The sequence below is a fragment of the Trachypithecus francoisi genome, unplaced genomic scaffold (assembly GCF_009764315.1).
Source record: "Trachypithecus francoisi isolate TF-2019V2 unplaced genomic scaffold, Tfra_2.0 Lachesis_group0, whole genome shotgun sequence".
Lineage (NCBI taxonomy): Eukaryota > Metazoa > Chordata > Mammalia > Primates > Cercopithecidae > Trachypithecus > Trachypithecus francoisi.
The window spans coordinates 141,760,742-141,779,880 of NW_022681453.1; the positions used below are offsets into that span (position 1 = coordinate 141,760,742).

Sequence of the window (19,139 nt, forward strand, 5' to 3'; positions counted from 1 at the left end):
GTATGGGATTTCCTAAACATTTCTTTATATCTTCACCAACACTTGTTACTGTGTTTTTTATTTTAGCTTTCCTCCTAGTGGGTGTTAAGTAATATGTCATTACAGTTTTGGTTTTCATATCCCTAATAACTAATGATGTTGAGGACCTTTTCATACAGTTATTGGTCATTCATATATTTTCTTTTGAGAATGTCTATTAAATCCTTTGCCCTTTTTTTATTGTAAGAGTGTATTCATACATACATACACGTGTACATATGCATTTATATACACTCTGGATACAAATCCCTTGTCAGATATATGAATTACAAATATTTTGTCCATCCTGTGAGTTGTCTGTTACTTTCTTCATGGCTTTGCCTTGCTTTCATGCCAGACTAATCAGGAGGAGATTGTCTAGGGACAACAGAGTTGCCTTCCTCATGTTCCTGATTTGTTCTCCCTTGTCCTAAAAATACTGCTTTTCTCTCAGAACTGAGAAGTCAGGAGAGAGATGTTATTAGTGTGTCTTTCCATTACTTCCCCCTCCCCCCAAATCAAATGTGAGTATTTTTCTTCTCACATTTCATTTTGAGTGAAAAAAATCATATTAGCAGATTTCTAGTTATAATCTAGTTAATTTGTTATTTTCTATTTTTTAATTCTGGTAAGAAAAGTTAAATAAGAATGCATGTAAATTATACCTACCAAAAACTAGTGAAGTTAATGAGTTAACAGTTTGTTGCTCCTGGCAGTGATCTAGGGAGGTGGGAATATCTAGTGATTAGGAATCCAAAATCTGGAACCAGAAAGTGGGCACCCCAAGGAGGGTTAGAGAGCCTGAATGCTTACCAAAAGCCCCTCGTCTATGACATGGGAATAATAGTACCTAATTTCGAAGATAGCATATTGTCAGATTAAAATGAGGTAAAACCCATGTGTTTATTAGCACATGTACCTGGCACATAGCAGGTCTTCAAAGATTAGCCATTACCCACATTAGAAAGATTTCTTGAAGAAACTTATTCTAACAAAACAAAACATTTTAAGCAAAATTTACATACAGATTTAAATTGGTTTCAGTAAAATATAATAATATAAAATTGCCTATATATAATTTGGATGTTCTAGAAGTTTTAAAGGTATTTTCCTATATATCACTCCTAATAAGCACCTAAACAATTTAAAGGTTAAATCTCTTCTCTTGAAAAGTGAAGTTTTAAAAACATGAAATGGTGAGTGTGGCCACAACACACAGATCACCTACAGGATGGAAATGTATTTTATGCCTAGTGCTTAGCACAATGCCAGACATTTAGTAGCAACAGTAAATATTGCATAAACTATAATGGTACTATAAATAACTGTGCTCAAAAATAGTTATTCTGAAATTATCTTGTGTTTACTATGGCTTGAAATAAATGTCGTCTGCCGTAATAAGGCTCAAAAGTCATTTTTCAGAGTTTTCTTTTTTTCTTTTTTAATGTTTCTCACTGTTTTTTTTTTTTTTTTTTTTTTTGAGATGGAGTCTCACACTGTCGCCCAGGCTGGAGTGCAGTGGCACAATCTCGGCTCACTGCAGCCTCCACCTCCCAGGTTCAAGTGATTCTCCTGACTCAGCCTCCCCAGTTGCTGGGACTACAGGCGCCCACCACCACACCTGACTAATTTTTGTATTTTAGTAGGGATGGGGTTTCACCATGTTGGCCAGGCTGGTCTTGAACTACTGACCTCAAGAGATCCACCCGCCTCAGCCTCCCAGAATGCTGGGATTACCGGCATCAATCACCACGCCCAGTCATTCTCATTTTTTATTTAATGTTTCAAAAACACTTTACAAAGAATAATGTGAAATATACTAGGATAAGCTATCGTGTAATGTGTTAATCTACTTCTAATGTGAAGATGTATTCTGTGTAAGTAATTATCACTTATAGGTATTTCAGAAATCTAGGTTTTTACCTATTGGGTTTTAGTAAAGTTTGACCTGTTATTTGATTTTTCAGGTGCTCTTTTCTTGGGTTGCTACCCACCACTGGAAGGAAATTTATACCGAAAACTTCTTCTAATTCCATCTTATTTATCTGAGATTGAAATGCTCTTAGCTATTGAAATCTTCATGGTATCTAATGCTAGTAGTATTCAGAGTCCTGGAACTTCTACACAGATACTGCAGATAGTTTTGAAAAGGTTGGTTGACATAACTTTAACTGCATTCTGAATGTAGATCTTGGCTCCCTACTCCCACCCTAGGATGTAAATGTTTTATGTGTTTTTATATATACATATATATTTATGTATATATTTATATGTGTACTTTGTGTGTATATTGCAAACTCTGGTGTCATTTAAATTGAGAAAGGATTAGACCTGTTTGAGGCTTAAAACCAAACAAGTTAGTAGCATTCAGTAAACATTTTAGCAACTTCAAAGATATAGTTAAATATTCAAAGAGATGGATCCTCTTTAGGTACCAACCTTTCTTGTGTTTAGAGATCAGTACCTATAAAAATCTCTAGTCAACTCAAAAGATCAAAGGACTAGGGTCTAAAAGGGAAATACGTGATCATTTATTAGGTTCAGCCAAGAATACCATTGAAAATAAAGCCATCAGCCTAGTTTCTATATTTTATAATGCTATATATGCATAAATATTATAAAGTAGGTACTGTCCCAGAGTGACACCCTTTCATGTACTTTTGTTTGGAATCCTAGAATTTAGGCATACAGTAGATGGTGTGCCTAAATGGTAGTATGCCATATGATTTCTTGTCAGCCTTATCCAGGAAACTTGGAATATAACGATCTCTTGGGAATCCTGTTTTAGAGCTTCTTGCCAAGAATTTTGCTTTAGTTTACAGGTGTGACAAACCAGATCCTCTGGTTGAATATTACATTAGTTATCTATTGCTGTGGAATAAATTATCCCTGGACCTAATGGCTTAAAACAGCAAATAGTATCTTAGTATCTGTGGGTCAGAAATTTCAGAGAGGTTTAGCTGGATTGTCCTGGCTCAGGGATTTTCATGTGACTCAGAGTTTCTCCACATAGTTGGAGTCAGGGTGTTGTCAGAAACTTTAGTCACCTACATGATAGCTTACTGGAGCTAGAGGATCCTTTCCTTGATGACTCACTCAAATACCTGTTGGGTGGAAGCCTCAGTTTACCACATGAGCCTCCCCATAGGTTGGTTAAGTGTCTTCATGACATGACTGACAGCTAATTTCTCCCAGAATGAGTGATCCAAGAAAGAAAAAGCAAGGAGGAAACTGCAGGGTCTTTTGTGACCTATATCAAGCAAGAACTGTGAAGAGTCTGAGATTTTACCCTATTTGCAAGCTACAAGCTAACCTGCCACAGTTTCTTAGATGGTAGCATAAGAGACAAGACTCCTGTGTTGGAGACAGAGGAATTTATTATTTGTGGTACGGCAAACAGCATGATTATCTACATATTTGCATCATTTCCTCTTGCTCCTAAGTCCCATAGATGGGCCCGCATGGATACCTACATATGCCATGAGTTCTGTAGCAGGAGAGGAGTTCCCAGCTTAGGAAACCCAAATCTTTTATGAGTAATAAGCATGCCTGCCCTTTGCTTTGCAGGGAGGTACTATCTCCATCATCTAAGACTGTGAGCAAACCTGCCCTTTGCTCCAGAAGGAAAAACTATCTTTATCTTTCAAGGTTGTTCACTATATAATCCTGGTAATTTAGAACAAAGGGTAGGCAGTGACTCTTGCAAAACTTCACAAACTCAAGAGACCCATGGAAAGTTGTCATCCAACAACCTAGTATCCAAAGTTACATACTGTCACTTCTGCTCTCCTTTGTTGTAGGTGAGTCTTTTGGTCCAGCCCACACTTAAGGGGAGGAGAATTAGGAAGTAAATTATTTTAGTTCCACCTTCAAAAAAAACCCACTAAAAGTCACCTTTTTTCTTATAGTTCTTTTTTTTTTTTTTTTTTTTTTCAGAGTGCTTCCTTATTTACCACTGTGCAGTATGGTGGATAAGGCATCTAGGCTCCCCATCATCCTAATGAGGTCATGGTTTTCTCATAGCTTTCTATTCCCCACACACATGCAACTTCTTTATTTATTTCTTGAATTTGAAAGGTATTTGTAACCATAGTGCATAACTAGTGTCATACCTAAATCTTTGATTTTGTCCAAGCCCATATATTTTCTCTATTGTCATTATCATGCTAAGCCCTGCCTTGTTACATTTACCTCTCTCTATGAGAGAGAATTGTATTCGTCTTTAGACTTATTTAAACTGCACATGGTTGGCATGTGCACCACCTACCAGATTCCTGGGCATCTCTTTCTAAGCTAGAATGTACTAGAAGGCACCTGACCAGTCTTTCCTCTCTGTGACCACTGGTTCCTGTTTCAAGTGCAAGTCCTCACTCTTGTCACTCTGGACCACACTGTGATGTTAATGCAGATAGGCTCCTACTCAGAACTTGCTGCTGGGCCCTCTAGATACCAAGAGTAGGAAGCAGTGAACACAAAGAAAAAAGTGATGCTTTATGTAACAGGCCACATCTCTATTTTAAATAGTTCCCATTCCCTACCCCAGAGGAAAAACTGACATAAGGTGGGAATTTTATGCAAGTCAATGCAGTGACAATTGATTGCAGATAGAGCTGGTAGAAAAATTATTAGAAAAATTAATTCTAGCACTTAAGCACCCTAAATCAGGATTGAAGAAAATAACCAGAAATATAATAAAGCCCCTATAGCTATACAATTTGTTACCAAACATTAGCTACATATTAAGTATTTCCTTATAACTAAAAATAGTCAATATCAAAGTAAAACTAACATGTGAACGTTAATTCTAAACTGGATTACATTTAGTATTTTATGCATTCTCATGAAAAGATACAGGTAATTAGCTGTGTTCTAGATCAGTATTTTTCAAACTGGGTTGCAGACTATTTGTGTGGTGAAATCAATTTAGGGTGTTACAACTAGCATTATTTTTAAAATCGGGGTTTTTGTCATCAGGGTAAGTCTTGTTTTGTGAAATTTACTTTTTATGTATGAAGGTATATACTGGGCCATAATATGTCTTTTTTTTGGACAGAGTCTTGCCCTATCACTCAGGCTAGAGTGCAGTAGTGCAATCATAGCTCACTGCAACCTCAACTTCCTGGGCTCAAGCCATCCTCCCATATCAGCCTCCTGAGCAATTGGGACTACAGGTGCACGTCATCATACCCAGCTAGTTTTTAAATTTTTTGTAGAGACGAAGGTCTCACTGTGTTGCTCAGGCTGATCTTGAGCTCCTGGCCTCAAGCGATCCCCCCAACCTGAGCCTCCAAATCGCTGAGATTATACCACTACGCCTGACCAAAATGCCTTTCTTACTGTGGGTCATGATCAAAAAAGTTTGAAAGCCACTTTTAGAAGAATATGATGAAAAGACGATCGTAGCTTAGTACCAGTAAATGTAAATGACTATCTTTTGAAGAAACTATATAGCTTATCTTTTTAAAGAGTTTCTGACTTTATGAGGTGTTCATTTTATAGGTGTGAAGACAACCAGTCTCGGAGCAATGATGATTATCAAGCTGCAGTAGAAAGGTTAATTATGGCTGCTCGTATATCAGATCCAAAGCTTTTCGTTAAACACATGACTGTCAATGTTAATAAGGAACAGGTTTATAGTTTGGAACATTGTTCTGCCCTGAAATGGTTAAAAGAGAATATGAAGTGGGCTGGAAAAGTTTGGCTTTTCAGTAACCATTAGTTAATAAAGTCTGCTCTTTTTTTTTTTTTTTTAGTTCAAGTAATCATTGTTGAAAATAAAGGCAATAAAAATAGACAGTTTTTACCATATTCAGCTCTTTGACTTTATTGACTTACAGCAAGTTAATAGTTTTAAAGCCCTAAAAATTTTTATTGATACGTAATTTTCAGTGAGTTTATTCACACAGAAAAGTGACTTTTCAGATTACTTTTTGACTTTAAAAGAAACTAAGCATATTAAATCCCAATTTATTCTGAAATCCAAAACTGAATACTGTGCAGCATTTAATAAGAGGGAGACATAACAGGGAAAATATACAAGCAGGTAACTGGAGTTTTCAGAAAAACATTTAGGGGTATGAAATAGGTTTAGTGTGTACTCAGTCCAGTCTCTAAAGCTATACTACATCTGTAATCAAGAATAATAATATAATATTGAAAATGAACACAAAAATTCAGAATACTTTCTGAATTACACCAAAGAAGTTTAAATTACCCTCAGAATGGTTTTCCTTTCATGTATCTTAGAATACTAGATGAGTTTTGAAAATTTATGTGCATTACACTAGATAAGACACAAATATACCTAAAACTTAATTATCTAAGCAAGGATTCTTCCTTCCAAACCAATTTAGGAAGTTAAAACTCTTCTGAAGTCATATTCAGAATCTATATCACATTCTTCAAGGTGGTAGTCCTCATCTTTGATAATTTGAACCATAATTTAAAATTGTTTAGATTTTAAAAAGTATGAATAATGTGAGTAGTAAGTTGTAACTAAGGGGACTGAAAGTATTTTTTTTTTTTTTTTCCTGAGAAAGGGTCTTACTCTGTGCCCAGGCTGGAGTGCAGTGGCATGATCATGGGTCATTGCAGCCTCAACCACCCGGGCTCAAGTGATCCTCCCATCTTAGCCTCCCATGTAGCTGAGACTACAGGTATGCACTGCCATGCCTGGCTAATTGTTGTTTTTTTGTTTTTGTTGTTATTTTTGTTTTGAGATGGGGTTTTGCTATGTTGCCCAGGCTGGTCTCAAACTTCTGGACTCAAGCTATCTGCCCACGTTGGCCTCCCAAAGTGCTGGGATTACAGGCACGGGCCACCGTGCCCGGCTGGACCGAAAGTATTTCTTAAGGGAGTTCACAAAATATGGTAAATAGCAGCATCATTTGAATAAGTCTGTAACATCACAAGACTAGGGAGGTTAAATCCTAGCTCTTGCCAAAATGCCTGATTACTATGGATGAAATGTAGAATGAATACTATCACAAATGGGATATGGGGAAGTGAGGCAGGTGACGTCAAGAAAGATACCCGGTTCTTTTTTTTTTATTATTTTTTTGAGATAGAGTCTTGCTCTGTCGCTCAGGCTGGAGTGCAGTGGTGCAATCTCTGCTCACTGCAAGTTCCACCTCCCAGGTTCACGCCATTCTCCTGCCTCAGCCTCCCAAGTAGCTGGGACTACAGGCGCCCACCACCATGCCCGGCTAATTTTTTGTATTTTTAGTAGAGATGGGGTTTCACTGTGTTAGCCAGGAAGGTCTCGATCTCCTGACCTCGTGATCCTCCCCTCAGCCTCTCAAAGTGCTTGGATAGATACCCAGTTCTTTAGTATGAAGGAACTGGGTGACTATAACCTGCCATTACTTCAGTGGAGCACCTAGGAAATGAATCAGGTTTGGAGATCATTTTGAGGCACCTTGAAAATAAGGGGAGAATAGAAAGTGGGCAATTGGTAGATTAGTCATTTCTACAAAAGATAACTGAAACCCTAAGAAAGGAATTAGAGAAGTATGTGACCTCTGAGATGCTGGCGGCAAAGATGTATTAGGATGAAGTTGCAGGAGGGAAAGGATGATAAATTAAGCTTTTAGGAAAAATGGGATTGGATGGAATGGTTTACAAGTGTCTGGACTGGTTTCTAATGACAAGTTAAGACCTTATTGCTGGAACAAATAGAGGCATTTTTACTTGTCAACAGTGCCAAAAGATAGAAAAGGGAAAGGAGCGTTAATCATTGCTGGGTGTGAGGTGTCAAAGCCCTGACAAGAAAAAGTGTTGGCTCTCGAGTAGTAAGAAGAATACTGGCAACAGTACAGGTTTGAAAAGGAAGTTTCATTAGATAGATAGAATGCTGCAGAAGGATGCAGCAGGGCACTTCAGCAAGAGAGGACTGAGCTCGCCACAGTAGAGTTTTCCTTAGGAGTATTTATAGACCTTTGAGCAGGAGCTTAAGGGTAATTTGGACCATATTAGCCATGTAGATAATGATAAATGATTATATTTGTAGACATTTTGGTGCCTTGATGTTAGCAAGGGTTGCACAATGAGTTTTGACATGCATGCATTTGGAAATGTGTAGAAATTCTAGTTACTTACAAATTTTGGGGAAAGAAGCCTGGTATCAGATGCCAGGTTTTGATAATGGGGAAGTCTAATTACTTCTAAATTCCTCAGGTAAGGAGTTTTGCCTGCAGATGATCTGCTTGATGGCCACCAGGTGATCTTTGCTCGCCTCATTTTCCCCCTGACAGATATCTTGGTCAAATCTTTGACCCTTTCTATTACCCCATGACCCTGTGTACCTGCTGCCTATTATGGCTTCAAGAAAGGGAAAACGGCACACTGAAGAGGGGTGTCAGGTCTGTCTGGCTGCTTTCTGCTGAAAGGGAGCATTGAGAGGATAAGTCATGTTTTTCCCTTTCTTGCTCTCTGTCATGAAGGGTTATGAAAAACTTGTTTTGGGGACAGGAGACACCAGATTCCATCAAGAGGCCCCATATAAGTGGAAGTTGCTGTTGCAGGCTGGTATTGGGATTACATAATCATCTGTAGGTGGAATCATTGTAATCTGGAAGATAGAAACTTAATGAGAGCATTAAAGAAGCAGGGACCACATATTAGAAGAAGGAGAATGAGGAATAAAGGTCCAAGGAATGGGAGAAGCCAGGTGATTTTTGGAAACCAATTAGTAAGGATTTTGGCCCAGTTTGGGTTACTTTGAGAAAGTGTGTGTAGCCATTTGGTTTGTTTGAAAATGTCTCAGACGTTAGTTTCAACTTCTCCAGACATATTAATGTAGGTGCAACACATTTTGTTGATGACAGCACAGATGATTCCTTGTTCAGATAGGAGGTAATCTAGCACTCTTCTGTTATCAAAAACCATTCCTGCTAATGAGGTTAAAGACTTTTCTAGTGGTGATAGATTTGTGCTAGTTTTTGCTAAGCTATTTTGAGGGAGGCAGTAAGTTCCCATAGTGTGATTTCATGATAAGTACAACCTCCCCAAGGGGTGAGAGTTGTGATGATTCCAATAACTCCAGCAATAAGTCCTAGGACCCTTTTTCTTCTAGAATGGCATTCTAGATTGGAAGTTATGTTTAAGACAGTGATTTGGGCAGGAGCTATTGTACCCAGAGTACAGTCATCATAACGAAGAGAATTATCAAGGTGGGATAGGGCCAAAGCTTGAAAAGGATTTAAATAATTAATAGCAGTGCCACAAAACCATAAGAGTCCAGGAGGGGCAGGTAATACATTTTTGAGGCTTCTTGGACTAAGAGGGCCACCACTGCTAAGGCTCTTAAGCCATCCTTGGGATAGTAGGTCTAAAGTTTTTTTAAAAATATGCCATAGGGGCCAGGCACAGTGGCTCACACCTGTAATCCCAGCACTTTGGGAGGCCAAGGCAGGCAGATCATGAGGTCAGGAGTTCGAGACCAGCCTGGCCAACATGGTGAAACCTTGTCTCTACTAAAAATACAAAAATTAACTGGGCGTGGTGGTGTGCACCTGTAATCCCAGCTACTCAGGAGGCTGAGGCAGAAGAATCACGTGAACCTGGGAAGCAGAGGTTGCAGTGATCCAGGATCACGCCATTGCACTCCAGCCTGAACAATAGAGTGAGACTCCATCTCAAAGAAAAAATAAGTGCTATAGGGCACTTAGAGGGCCCCCCAATCTTGGGCTAAGACTCCCAAAGCTGTTCCCTTTTGTTCATGTACATACAAAAAGGCTTAGTCAAATCTGGTAGGGCTGAGGTCAGGGCTGAGATTAAAGAAAGCCTGTTTGAAAGTGTTTAGAGCATGTTTGATATCATTAGTCCAGAATAGAGGCTGTTCCTCAGTTCCCTTGAGGGCTTCATATAAAGATTTTGCTATTAACCTGAAGGAAGGAATCCATATTCTGCAAAACCAAGCCTTACCCAAAAATGACTGAAGCTGTTGTTTACCACAGTTGTCATGTTTAAGATCTTTACAAGCACTACAAAGGCTTTTTCACTGGGAATTAAAATAAGACCCCAAAATTTAACCCTTTGTGTGGATATTTGTACTTTAGAAGGAGATACTTTGTACCCACAATTAGCAAGTTTGTTTAGTACTAATACTGTATTTTGGTTTGGAATAGCCTTGTTAGGACTATAGATTAGTAAGTCATCCACATACTGAAGTAGATTGCTATCTGGGAGAAGCTGCAGGGGCTATTTTAGCGAAGTGTTAATACAGCTAGAAGGCAGGGCCTTAGCTGTAAATTAGCTTGTAGTTTTGTAAATCACAACCTAATGGAACAGGGCAGCTTGGCTGAAAAGGAGTAGAGAAATAGCCTTTCATTTTACAAGGGAGTGGTGGTGTGAAACAGCCTCATTGGAGTTTTCCATCAATATCCATGAGGAAAATGGAGGAGTGGCACATTGGGCCATAGTAAATGTTTAAAGCTGAATAACTATCCATTGTACCCATGAGTAATATTACCTGTTGTTCAGCCACAGTCAGATTTGCCCTGGGCTCATCCACAGAGATGGAAAAGACAGGGCCATGGATGGCTTCAAAGGCCCCATCTAGAGGATGGATGACTGACATTTCAGAGGCTTGATCATAATCCAGGAATAGAATTAGAGGTACTTGCCCTTGCCCTCACCCTCGTTCTACAGGATCCCCTTGTTAGGTTGGTGAGATTGTGGCTGTCATAGACTAGAAGGAAGAGGTGGCCCCCCTTCACAAGGGAGGGACACTCACTCTTCCAGTTTGCAGTGAGGACAGGGTCCCAGGGATGACTTGCAACCTGGAGGTTTGGGACATTCTCAACTTCAGTGTCCTTGATTTCTGCAGTGATGACAGGCTCCCATTCTGTTAGTGTTATAGGGATGAGCCTTGGGGTTATTGGCTAATGAAAAAGAATGTGCCAATGTTATCTCAGTATAATTAGCTTGGTGACAGCAATTTTCCTCCTCCAATTCAGCCTTTTTTTTTTTTTTTTTTTTTTAATGTTTCCTCCTGGTTATTGAAAACCTTAAAGGCTGCTTTTAATAAAGTACAAAAGGGAGTCTGTGGTCCTTGCTCTAATTTTTGGAGTTTTTGTCTGATGTCTGGGGAAGGCTGACTTATAAAATGTATGGCCAGAAGGGATTGGCCCTCAGGGCTTTCAGGGTCTAAATTTGTATATTTATGCATGGCCTCCATCAGTCTAGCTTGAAAAAGGGCTGGGTCCTTGGTCCTGAGTGATCTATCATAATTTAGAAAAATTAACAGGTTTTATTACAGTCTTTTTCATTCCTTCCAACAAACATGTTATCATATAATCTTCTGTGCCCCTGTCTCTGTTTGGGCTGGCATTGGCAGTGTGGTATTGCCAATTGGGTTCTGTGTTGGGGACAGCTTCTGCCCCGCCTCTATTATTAGGATTGCCAACATGAGCTTCATCTGCCCAAACTCGAGCTAAAGACCGTGGTTTTTCTTCGTGGGAACAGCAAATAGTTAATACCACAAATGTGTCTTGCCAGGTTAACTCAAAGGCAATAAAGCCCGAAATTCTTGAATGAACTTAGAGGGATCCTGGCTAAATGAACCCAACTTGGATTGAATTTGCCAAAGATCAGACAATGGAAAAGGGACATGAACTCAAATTGTTCCCAAATCTCCGTTTGCCACCTTATGGAGAGGCAAAATGTTTGGGGGATTTTCTGAGGACTCTGTACTAGTGGCATAGGTAACTCCTGTGCGAGTATGTGAGGGTGATAAAGTATCTGGATGGTAGGGGGCAGGGGTTGATTGGGGCATGGAGCAGATGGCAAGGGGTACACAATGAGTTTTGACATGCGTGCATTATGGAGATGTATAGAAATTCTAGTTACTTTTAAATTTGGAGGGAAGAAGTCTGGTACCAGATGCTGGCTTTAGATAACAGGGAAGTCTAGTTACTTCTAAATTCCTCAGGTAAGGAGTTTCTGCCTCAGGATGGTCTGCTTAATGGCCACCAGGTGATCTTTGCTCGCAATTCTATTTGCTTGATTTCATTTGTGGCAGTTTCTGGGTGCGGGCGTGGGGGAAATCAAAGTTACAGGAACAAAATAAAACCAACAGTAAAACTTTCATGCTGACTGGAGAATGCTTAACGTTTAAAAATAGGTGTTGAATGGGCCAAAGGCAAACAACGCAAGCCGGAAAAGAAATGTTTAAAAGTTGGCTATATTTATTTATACAAGGAAAACCAAAGGAGATAATTAAATGAGACTTTTAAAATTCGGGGCTCTCCACTGAGGCTTGTCCCCGGGCGCCAGCTCCGGGAGTTCGGCAGAGGCTCGTCCCCTGCCAGGGCGTCTGGGGCAAGGGACCGCAAGGCGCATGCGCGTCCTCCGGCAGCCCCCTTTCCCCTCCTTCCCCAAGATCCAGCGCGTGCTCGGTTGCCCTTCTCCGTTCCCTGCGGACCCTTGCGTCAGGACCCACCACCTGCCGGCCCATCATTTTCCGAGTCCCTGCAGCCTAGTCGGAGTGCTCGCTCGCGCCTCCTAAAGCTTTCAGCCGAGCGCGCCGAGACCCCTGAGGGCGGCCGGTAAGAAGGCGGAGGGGCAGGGGCCTCAAAGCGCGCGGGGAAGGTGCAGCAGTCACTAGAGTGCTGACGTCAGCTAGAGGCAGGGCACCGCGGAAGGTTGAATCCACGCCCTAGCTGCGCGCAGGCGCTGTAGGGGAAGGCCTGGCACGCTCCAGCCAACCAGGGCGTCACCTGCAGCCCGTCCCTCTGCCCGGGCTTGCCTCCAGCGCTCTGCCGCCGCCTGAGCGGGGAGGGTGTTGGGGCAGGTGGAGCCGGGAGGGTCCAGCTGGGAATTCGGGGTTAGGGGCTCAGAGAGCCCTGCGGCTAGGAGCCCGTCAGAGCCTGTCGCCCACTGGTGCGAGGGCAGGTGGGAGCGCCTGGCCCTGCGTCGCGCGTTGGTTGGCCGGCTGACGCCCCGGTGCGCATACGCGGCCGAACAACCCTGCGGGCGGAGCGACTGTCCTCTCTCCTGGTGTACTGGGTGGGAGGTGGAACTGGTCGGACAAAGCCCTCGCGTCGGACCCTTGCCAGAACTGTAAGGAGCAAGAGGGGAGGGACTCCGGTGGTGCATTCATGCTCCTCTCAGGGTGGGAAGCAGGGTCGGAGGGGAGTGCTCCAAGCCACCTTAGCGCAAAGTGCTAACTTTTGAACTGAGGCGGTGCCGGTGGCCGCAGTATCGGCATCACATCTACATTTTAACTCGCTTTGAAATGAGAACGCAAAGACGATTTAGGTTTTATTGTTTCTGACTTATATTTTACCGAGGTCTTTGGTTTACGGGAAATTGTTACCTACTAAATCTCATATAGCAAGAGATTGAGAAAAGGAAGCTACAGAATCTAGGCTAATTTATCTGATAGCATTTCCTGCTTTTGCTCTTTTTGCCTTTTCTCCCTACTCTACGAAGTACATATTCAACTGAAAAGCCATGAAAATTGCCGCTTTTATCCCTCCTTGATGTAACAAACTGCTTTCAGAAACCTTACAGGATAGTCACTAAAGGAAGTCACAGTTCAAATGAGAGTGACATGATATTAATTTTGTTAAAATAAATTACTTTCAAATAAAAGTTGTGCCAAATGGTCAAAGCTCAATCCTGGGAGCTCTATTTGGCACACACTGTTATTCTTTCTGTGTTAGTTGAAAGTGATTTAAGCAAAACAAAACCGTTTTTCGTGTACTCTTCCATAATTTGGATTTTTCACCGATTTACGTATCTTTCCTCCAAATTTGGTTTGAAACTGCACAGATTTAATGCCTCAGCACAGATTTTAGGTAAAATTTGAAATTTTCACTTTATGAAACAGAAGCTAATATCACTATTAAGTAGATTAAAGTAGTCATTTACCATGGTTTGTAAATAAATTGTATCCTTCCCGGTCCTCTGCCCCCTTCCAGGAAAGGCACCATTTCCTTGGAGAAGACCTTCCTAAGTGCTCCCCGTCCCATTCTAAGTGTAGCGTTTGGGAGTTTCTCATATTCTGTGCATGTTTGTATTATTGCATTTACTGCGTTTATAGTTATCTGCTTGTGTCTGTTTTTACACTCCGCCCTCCCTCTAAAAGTATTTTGAGTGTTAGAATTGTCTTAATATTTTTCTAGTCCCAGTGCTTTACGCAGGACCTGGCCCATAAGTGATGATGAATGGGTGAGTTAAAGACTCAGTATGCCTTCCAAGTCTGATAAGACAGTGCAACCTCTTTAGTTATTTTATAGCATTTTCCATGTGGAAGTATAGTGGGCTAAGTGCGGTATGGACAGGAACCACCTATGTAACAATTTGAAGAGGAGAAGCCTGCAGTTGATGTGGATGTCCTGGGCTTTTGGAGCTAGTGTCTGAATGAGAGCACCCAACTCTACTCTGAAGCAGTGTGTCTTCAGTCAGCTGATAGTAATTTGATTTTCTGTGTAGCTAGTCCTGAGAGAGTAAGAACATTATATCTGAATCTTCTAATTGTCTTAGCATTTATAATCTCAAAGTAAATTTACAGATTGACATTCTAGTTATCAGGCCTTCTAATTTAGCTTTCCCAAGGTCCGCATATGTCTGTTTGAAGTGATAAAATTGGGTTCTGTTCTTACAAAGTTGAAGACTAACCCAAGATCTGGGCGTTAGGAAGAGGCAAGCAGCCATGTCTGCCAACCTGCTGGACTCCAACATTGTCTCTACTTGGAATTTTGTTTTTTTAGTCTGAAAAGTATGTAAACCATACAGGAAACAAAGAACTAATTCAAGCAAAAACTTGAAATCCTCCTTTGATTTTTAGCATAAATTGGGTAGCTAAAAATCCAAGTTTGTATTAAATAATTATTTTTAAAGAGTTAAAGCTTAGACATTAACAGATGCCCCAGAATCCTCTTTGGTGATAGAATCAGGATTCCCTAATACAGTGGTTCTCAAACCTGAGTGTGCGTCAGAATCCCTGAGAGTATGTTAAAACAGATTCCTGGATCCCACCCAGTTTCTGATTCTGCAGGACTAGGATGGGAACCTGATAATTTGCATTTCTCATGAATGCTGTTGCTGCTTTGAAAACCACTGCCCTAAGAGTTCTTTCTCTCCTTCCTACCCTATCCCTTTCCTCTTTTCCAAAACTGGATCCTGATCTGTCACTTAGTGTTCAGAGCCCATTCTTAAATAAGAGCTTATAGGAAATACTCAAAAGACTCATAGGACTCAGTTGTTCATTCTTATTCTTAAACAGAACAAGAAAATATATTTTTAATTTTTTCCAATGATTTGTATAAGAAGTGATCATCTTAGAGCAATAATTTTGTTTAATGGATAGCAGAATTATTAACTGAATATATTTTTATGTATATAGGCATTTTCCTCTAGAAATATGAATTGGCTACCATTGTGGGAGAGAGGAGAGTTGCTGGAAAAAGGAAAAGTCACATTCCCTCTCCTTTCTCCTCTATTGCTCTCTCATTGTTTCTCCATACCCCAGAACACTGTCTTCAAAAAGTCAGTATTAATTCATAAAAAGACAATTCCCACAGCACAATATAACTTTATTATACTCACTTTAGGTTTTTATTTTGAAGAGAGAAATGCTACTTCCATCAAAACTTGTGTTTTTATTGGTTAGCAAGTGCTAACTTTATCTTCAAATGGTAAAAATAAACAACTAGCTACTTTTTAATTCTGATGAATTAAAAGTATTTTTCTAGAGAAAAATTTGTGAAATTAGATTATTCATTTGTACTTTTTAAACTGTAGCCTTGGCAAAATTGTCTACTACCTTGTTTTTTTTTTGTTTTGTTTTTTTTTTGAGGCAGAGTCTCTGTCGCCCAGACTGCAGTGCAGTGGCCAGATCTCAGCTCCCTGCAAGCTCTGCCTCCCGGGTTTACGCCATTCTCCTGCCTCAGCCTCCCGAGTAGCTGGGACTACAGGCGCCCGCCACCTCGCCCGGCTAGTTTTTGTATTTTTAGTAGAGACGGGGTTTCACCGTGTTAGCCAGGATGGTCTCGATCTCCTGACCTCGTGATCCGCCCGTCTCGGCCTCCCAAAGTGCTGGGATTACAGGCTTGAACCCTGTATTTTTTAAGACCTTCAGACATTGACTCCTTATTGTGATAATTCTGAGTTTTTCAACAAAGTTTTTCAAAATTTGTTTTCAAATAAAGTGTTGTATTTAACTGCATGTTTGAGCAATATGTTATCCGACATTAGGTGGAAAAAGAATTATGCCATTTTTTAATATACTCTGACATAATAGTTGCAACTTTTTTTTTTTTTTTTTTTTGAGACAGAGTCTTGCTCTGTCACCCAGGCTGGAGTGCAGTGGCGCGATCTCCACTGACTGCAAGCTCTGCCTCCCAGGTTCTCGCCTTTCTCCTGCCTCAGCCTCCCAAGTAGCTGGGACTATAGGCGCCTGCCACCATGCCCGGCTAATTTTTTTGTATTTTTAGTAGAGACGGGTTTCACCGTGTTAGCCAGGATGGTCTCGATCTCCTGACCTCGTGATCCGTCCGCCTCAGCCTCCCAAAGTGCTGGGATTACAGCCGTGAGCCACCGCGCCAGGCCAATAGTTGCAACTTTAATGAATTTTTTAATTGCTAAATGTGGCTAAATCCCTTATGCATATTATTTTACTTAAGCTTCACAAAAATTCTATGAAAAAGATAGCCCCTACTTTCATAAGTGATGTATCCCTGAAAACACGTACACAAAGTCAGATGTGGGATTCCACATCCAGAGCGCTTAAACATCATTATTAGGTTTTAAATTAGATTTCACCTTTTAGAAAAGTCTTATTGAATATTTCTAGCATTTTGTCTGTGTCTTTCCACTATTTTATCTTAAATGTGCTGTCCAGATAAATTCAGTCCAGTGAGCATCAGATACAGACTAAATAGCAATATAGATGTCATTTTCTCATTTGTATTTCATTTCATATTCTTTATTACTAGTATTAGAATTGTAATTTTTCTTTTTTATAAATAAAGACAAAAATTCAATAAAATATTCACTAATTTCATTGACTAATTTGTACTCCTGTCTAGCAGATTAGCATTGTGTTAGCTCAGAGTATTCTTTCGGTTAATGAAAACTTAAGATTCAGAATTAAAAGGCAGTTTGGGGCAGGGACAGAATGTTTATAGATATCCACATGTTTCTGCTGTAATGCCATACTTGCATTCCTGGAAATCCTGACATGCTGCCAAACAATAAGCAAAAGTAACAGTTTGTGGAGAAAAAACACAACACTCAAAACTGAACAAACTTTTATAAGAGCCCTAACAAAACCCTAACCCTAATAAACATACTAGTACAATTAAATCTAGTTTAGACCAGTTTTGTCAAGATTAACATTCTAATCTAGGAGTAGCTTTATTTATCTATCCATTTTTTTTTAAGACTTAGAAATCTCTAGCTTTTTCATTTATCCTAGCACATTGCCAGATGGTTTGATAAAGTGGAAAATGTAGCCAGACATGAACCCACTAAACATCTGCTTCTTAAACCAAAAAAAAGAACTACCAAGAGTTTTTTTTTTCTCTAAAGGTCTTTACATATCACTAAAGCCTTTTTTTTTTTTTTAATTGTAGAAAGACTACCTCTGATCAGATCACTTCAGATCAGTAATATGTTGAGGGAAAAATGCATATATAATGTCTTTCCCCTGTTGACCAATCGCACATAAGCTGATTCACATTAAATAAACGTTTTAAGGCTGGACACAGTGGCTCAGGCTTGTCATCGCAGCACTTTGGGAGGCTGAGGAAGGAGGATCACCTGAGGTCAGGAGTTTGAGACCAGTGTGGCCAACATGGAGAAACCCCATCTCTACTAAAAATATAAAAATTAGGTGGACATGGTGGTAAGTAACTGTAATCCCAGCTACTCGGGAAGCTGAGGCACGAGAATCACTTGAACCTGGGAGGCAGAGGTTGCAGTAAGCCAAGATCATGCCACTGCACTACAGCGTGGGCGACAGAGGAAGACTGTGTCTCAAGAAAAAAAAAGAAATGTTCTGGTGTTACGACAGACTTTTCTTAACCATCTGTGTTATTTAAGGGATGAGGAAACAGACTCCAGAAGGTAATGTAACTTGCCCTTGCTCACACAGTCACTGAAGATGTGAAGATTTGAATACAGATCTCAAGCTCCCTGCCTTCCTTTCCAAACCATTGTGCAAACTACCTACTTTGACAGTCCCATTAACTGTGTTTAGATCAGCACAGTCCAATAAAAATAGGATGTAAGCCTTGGATATAGTTTAAAATTTTCCAAAAACTAGATGTTTTACTTTTTAAAAAGTAAAAGTGAAATTAATTTTAATGAATTATAATTTCAACACATAACCAATATGAAAAATTATTACTGAGCTACTTTCCATTCTTTGTACTAAATCTTTTAAATCCAGTGAGAGGTATTGAGGATAGGCGAGTATATGGGTTTGGCACCACGGGGTGGATAGGCAAAACAATTTGACTGATAAGGCGCAGATCCTGAACCTGTAAGACTTGTCCGGTTTTTGGACAGGTAAAATGGACTTGTAAGGAGAGTTTGTAGGCTTTAAAAGGCCATGCTGTAATAGGTGAGTGATAACAGGCTTTAATCCTTTTAAAGTGTGCTGTGGGATGGGATATTGGCGTTGAGCAGGGTAAGAGTGATTAGTTTTTAATGGGATGGTAAGCAGTGCATGATCGGTCATCAAGGAGGGAATAGAGGTGTCCTATACTTGTGGATTAAGGTGGGGAGACACAAGGGGAGGATGTGAAGGAGGCTTTGAACTGGGAAAAAGGCTGGCAATGAGGTGCGGCTGTAGCCTAGGAATAGTCAGGGAAGCAGATAATTTAGTTAAAATGCCTCGACCTAATAAGGGAACTGGGCAGGTGGGGATAACTAAAAAGGAGTGCATAAAAGAATGTTGTCCAAGTTGGCACCAGAGTTGGGGAGTTTTAAGAGGTTTAGAAGCCTGGCCGCCAATACCCACAACAGTTATGGAGGCAAGGGAAACAGGCCCTTGAAAAGAAAATGTGGAGTGGTAGCCTCCGTATTGATTAAGAAGAGGACGGACTTACCCTCCACTGTAAGAGTTATCCAAAGTGTCTGTGATGGTCCAGGAGGCTTCTGAGGCAATC

The 19,139-nt window shown here is 40.3% G+C and overlaps 2 protein-coding genes across 12 annotated transcripts in view; both read left to right on the top strand.

The window, feature by feature from the left end:
* TOPAZ1 (testis and ovary specific PAZ domain containing 1) overlaps positions 1-5,826 on the top strand; it is a 96,054-nt gene extending 90,228 nt beyond the window's left edge. The window contains exons 19-20 of the mRNA XM_033212257.1: positions 1,986-2,169; positions 5,518-5,826. Of these exons, the coding sequence (XP_033068148.1) occupies positions 1,986-2,169; positions 5,518-5,737 (404 nt within the window). The 3' untranslated portion in view covers positions 5,738-5,826. The remainder of the gene's footprint in view (positions 1-1,985; positions 2,170-5,517) is intronic.
* A 6,492-nt stretch (positions 5,827-12,318) lies between these two features.
* Positions 12,319-19,139, top strand: part of TCAIM (T cell activation inhibitor, mitochondrial) — a 63,303-nt gene continuing 56,482 nt past the window's right edge. For 2 of the 11 annotated variants that reach the window (XM_033212259.1, XM_033212262.1), the window contains exon 1: positions 12,699-13,080. The gene's annotated coding sequence lies outside the window, so the exon portion shown is untranslated. Of the gene's footprint in view, positions 12,567-12,698; positions 13,081-19,139 lie in introns of those variants that run through there. The other 9 variants (XM_033212268.1, XM_033212269.1, XM_033212260.1 and 6 more) reach the window with 8 other exon arrangements.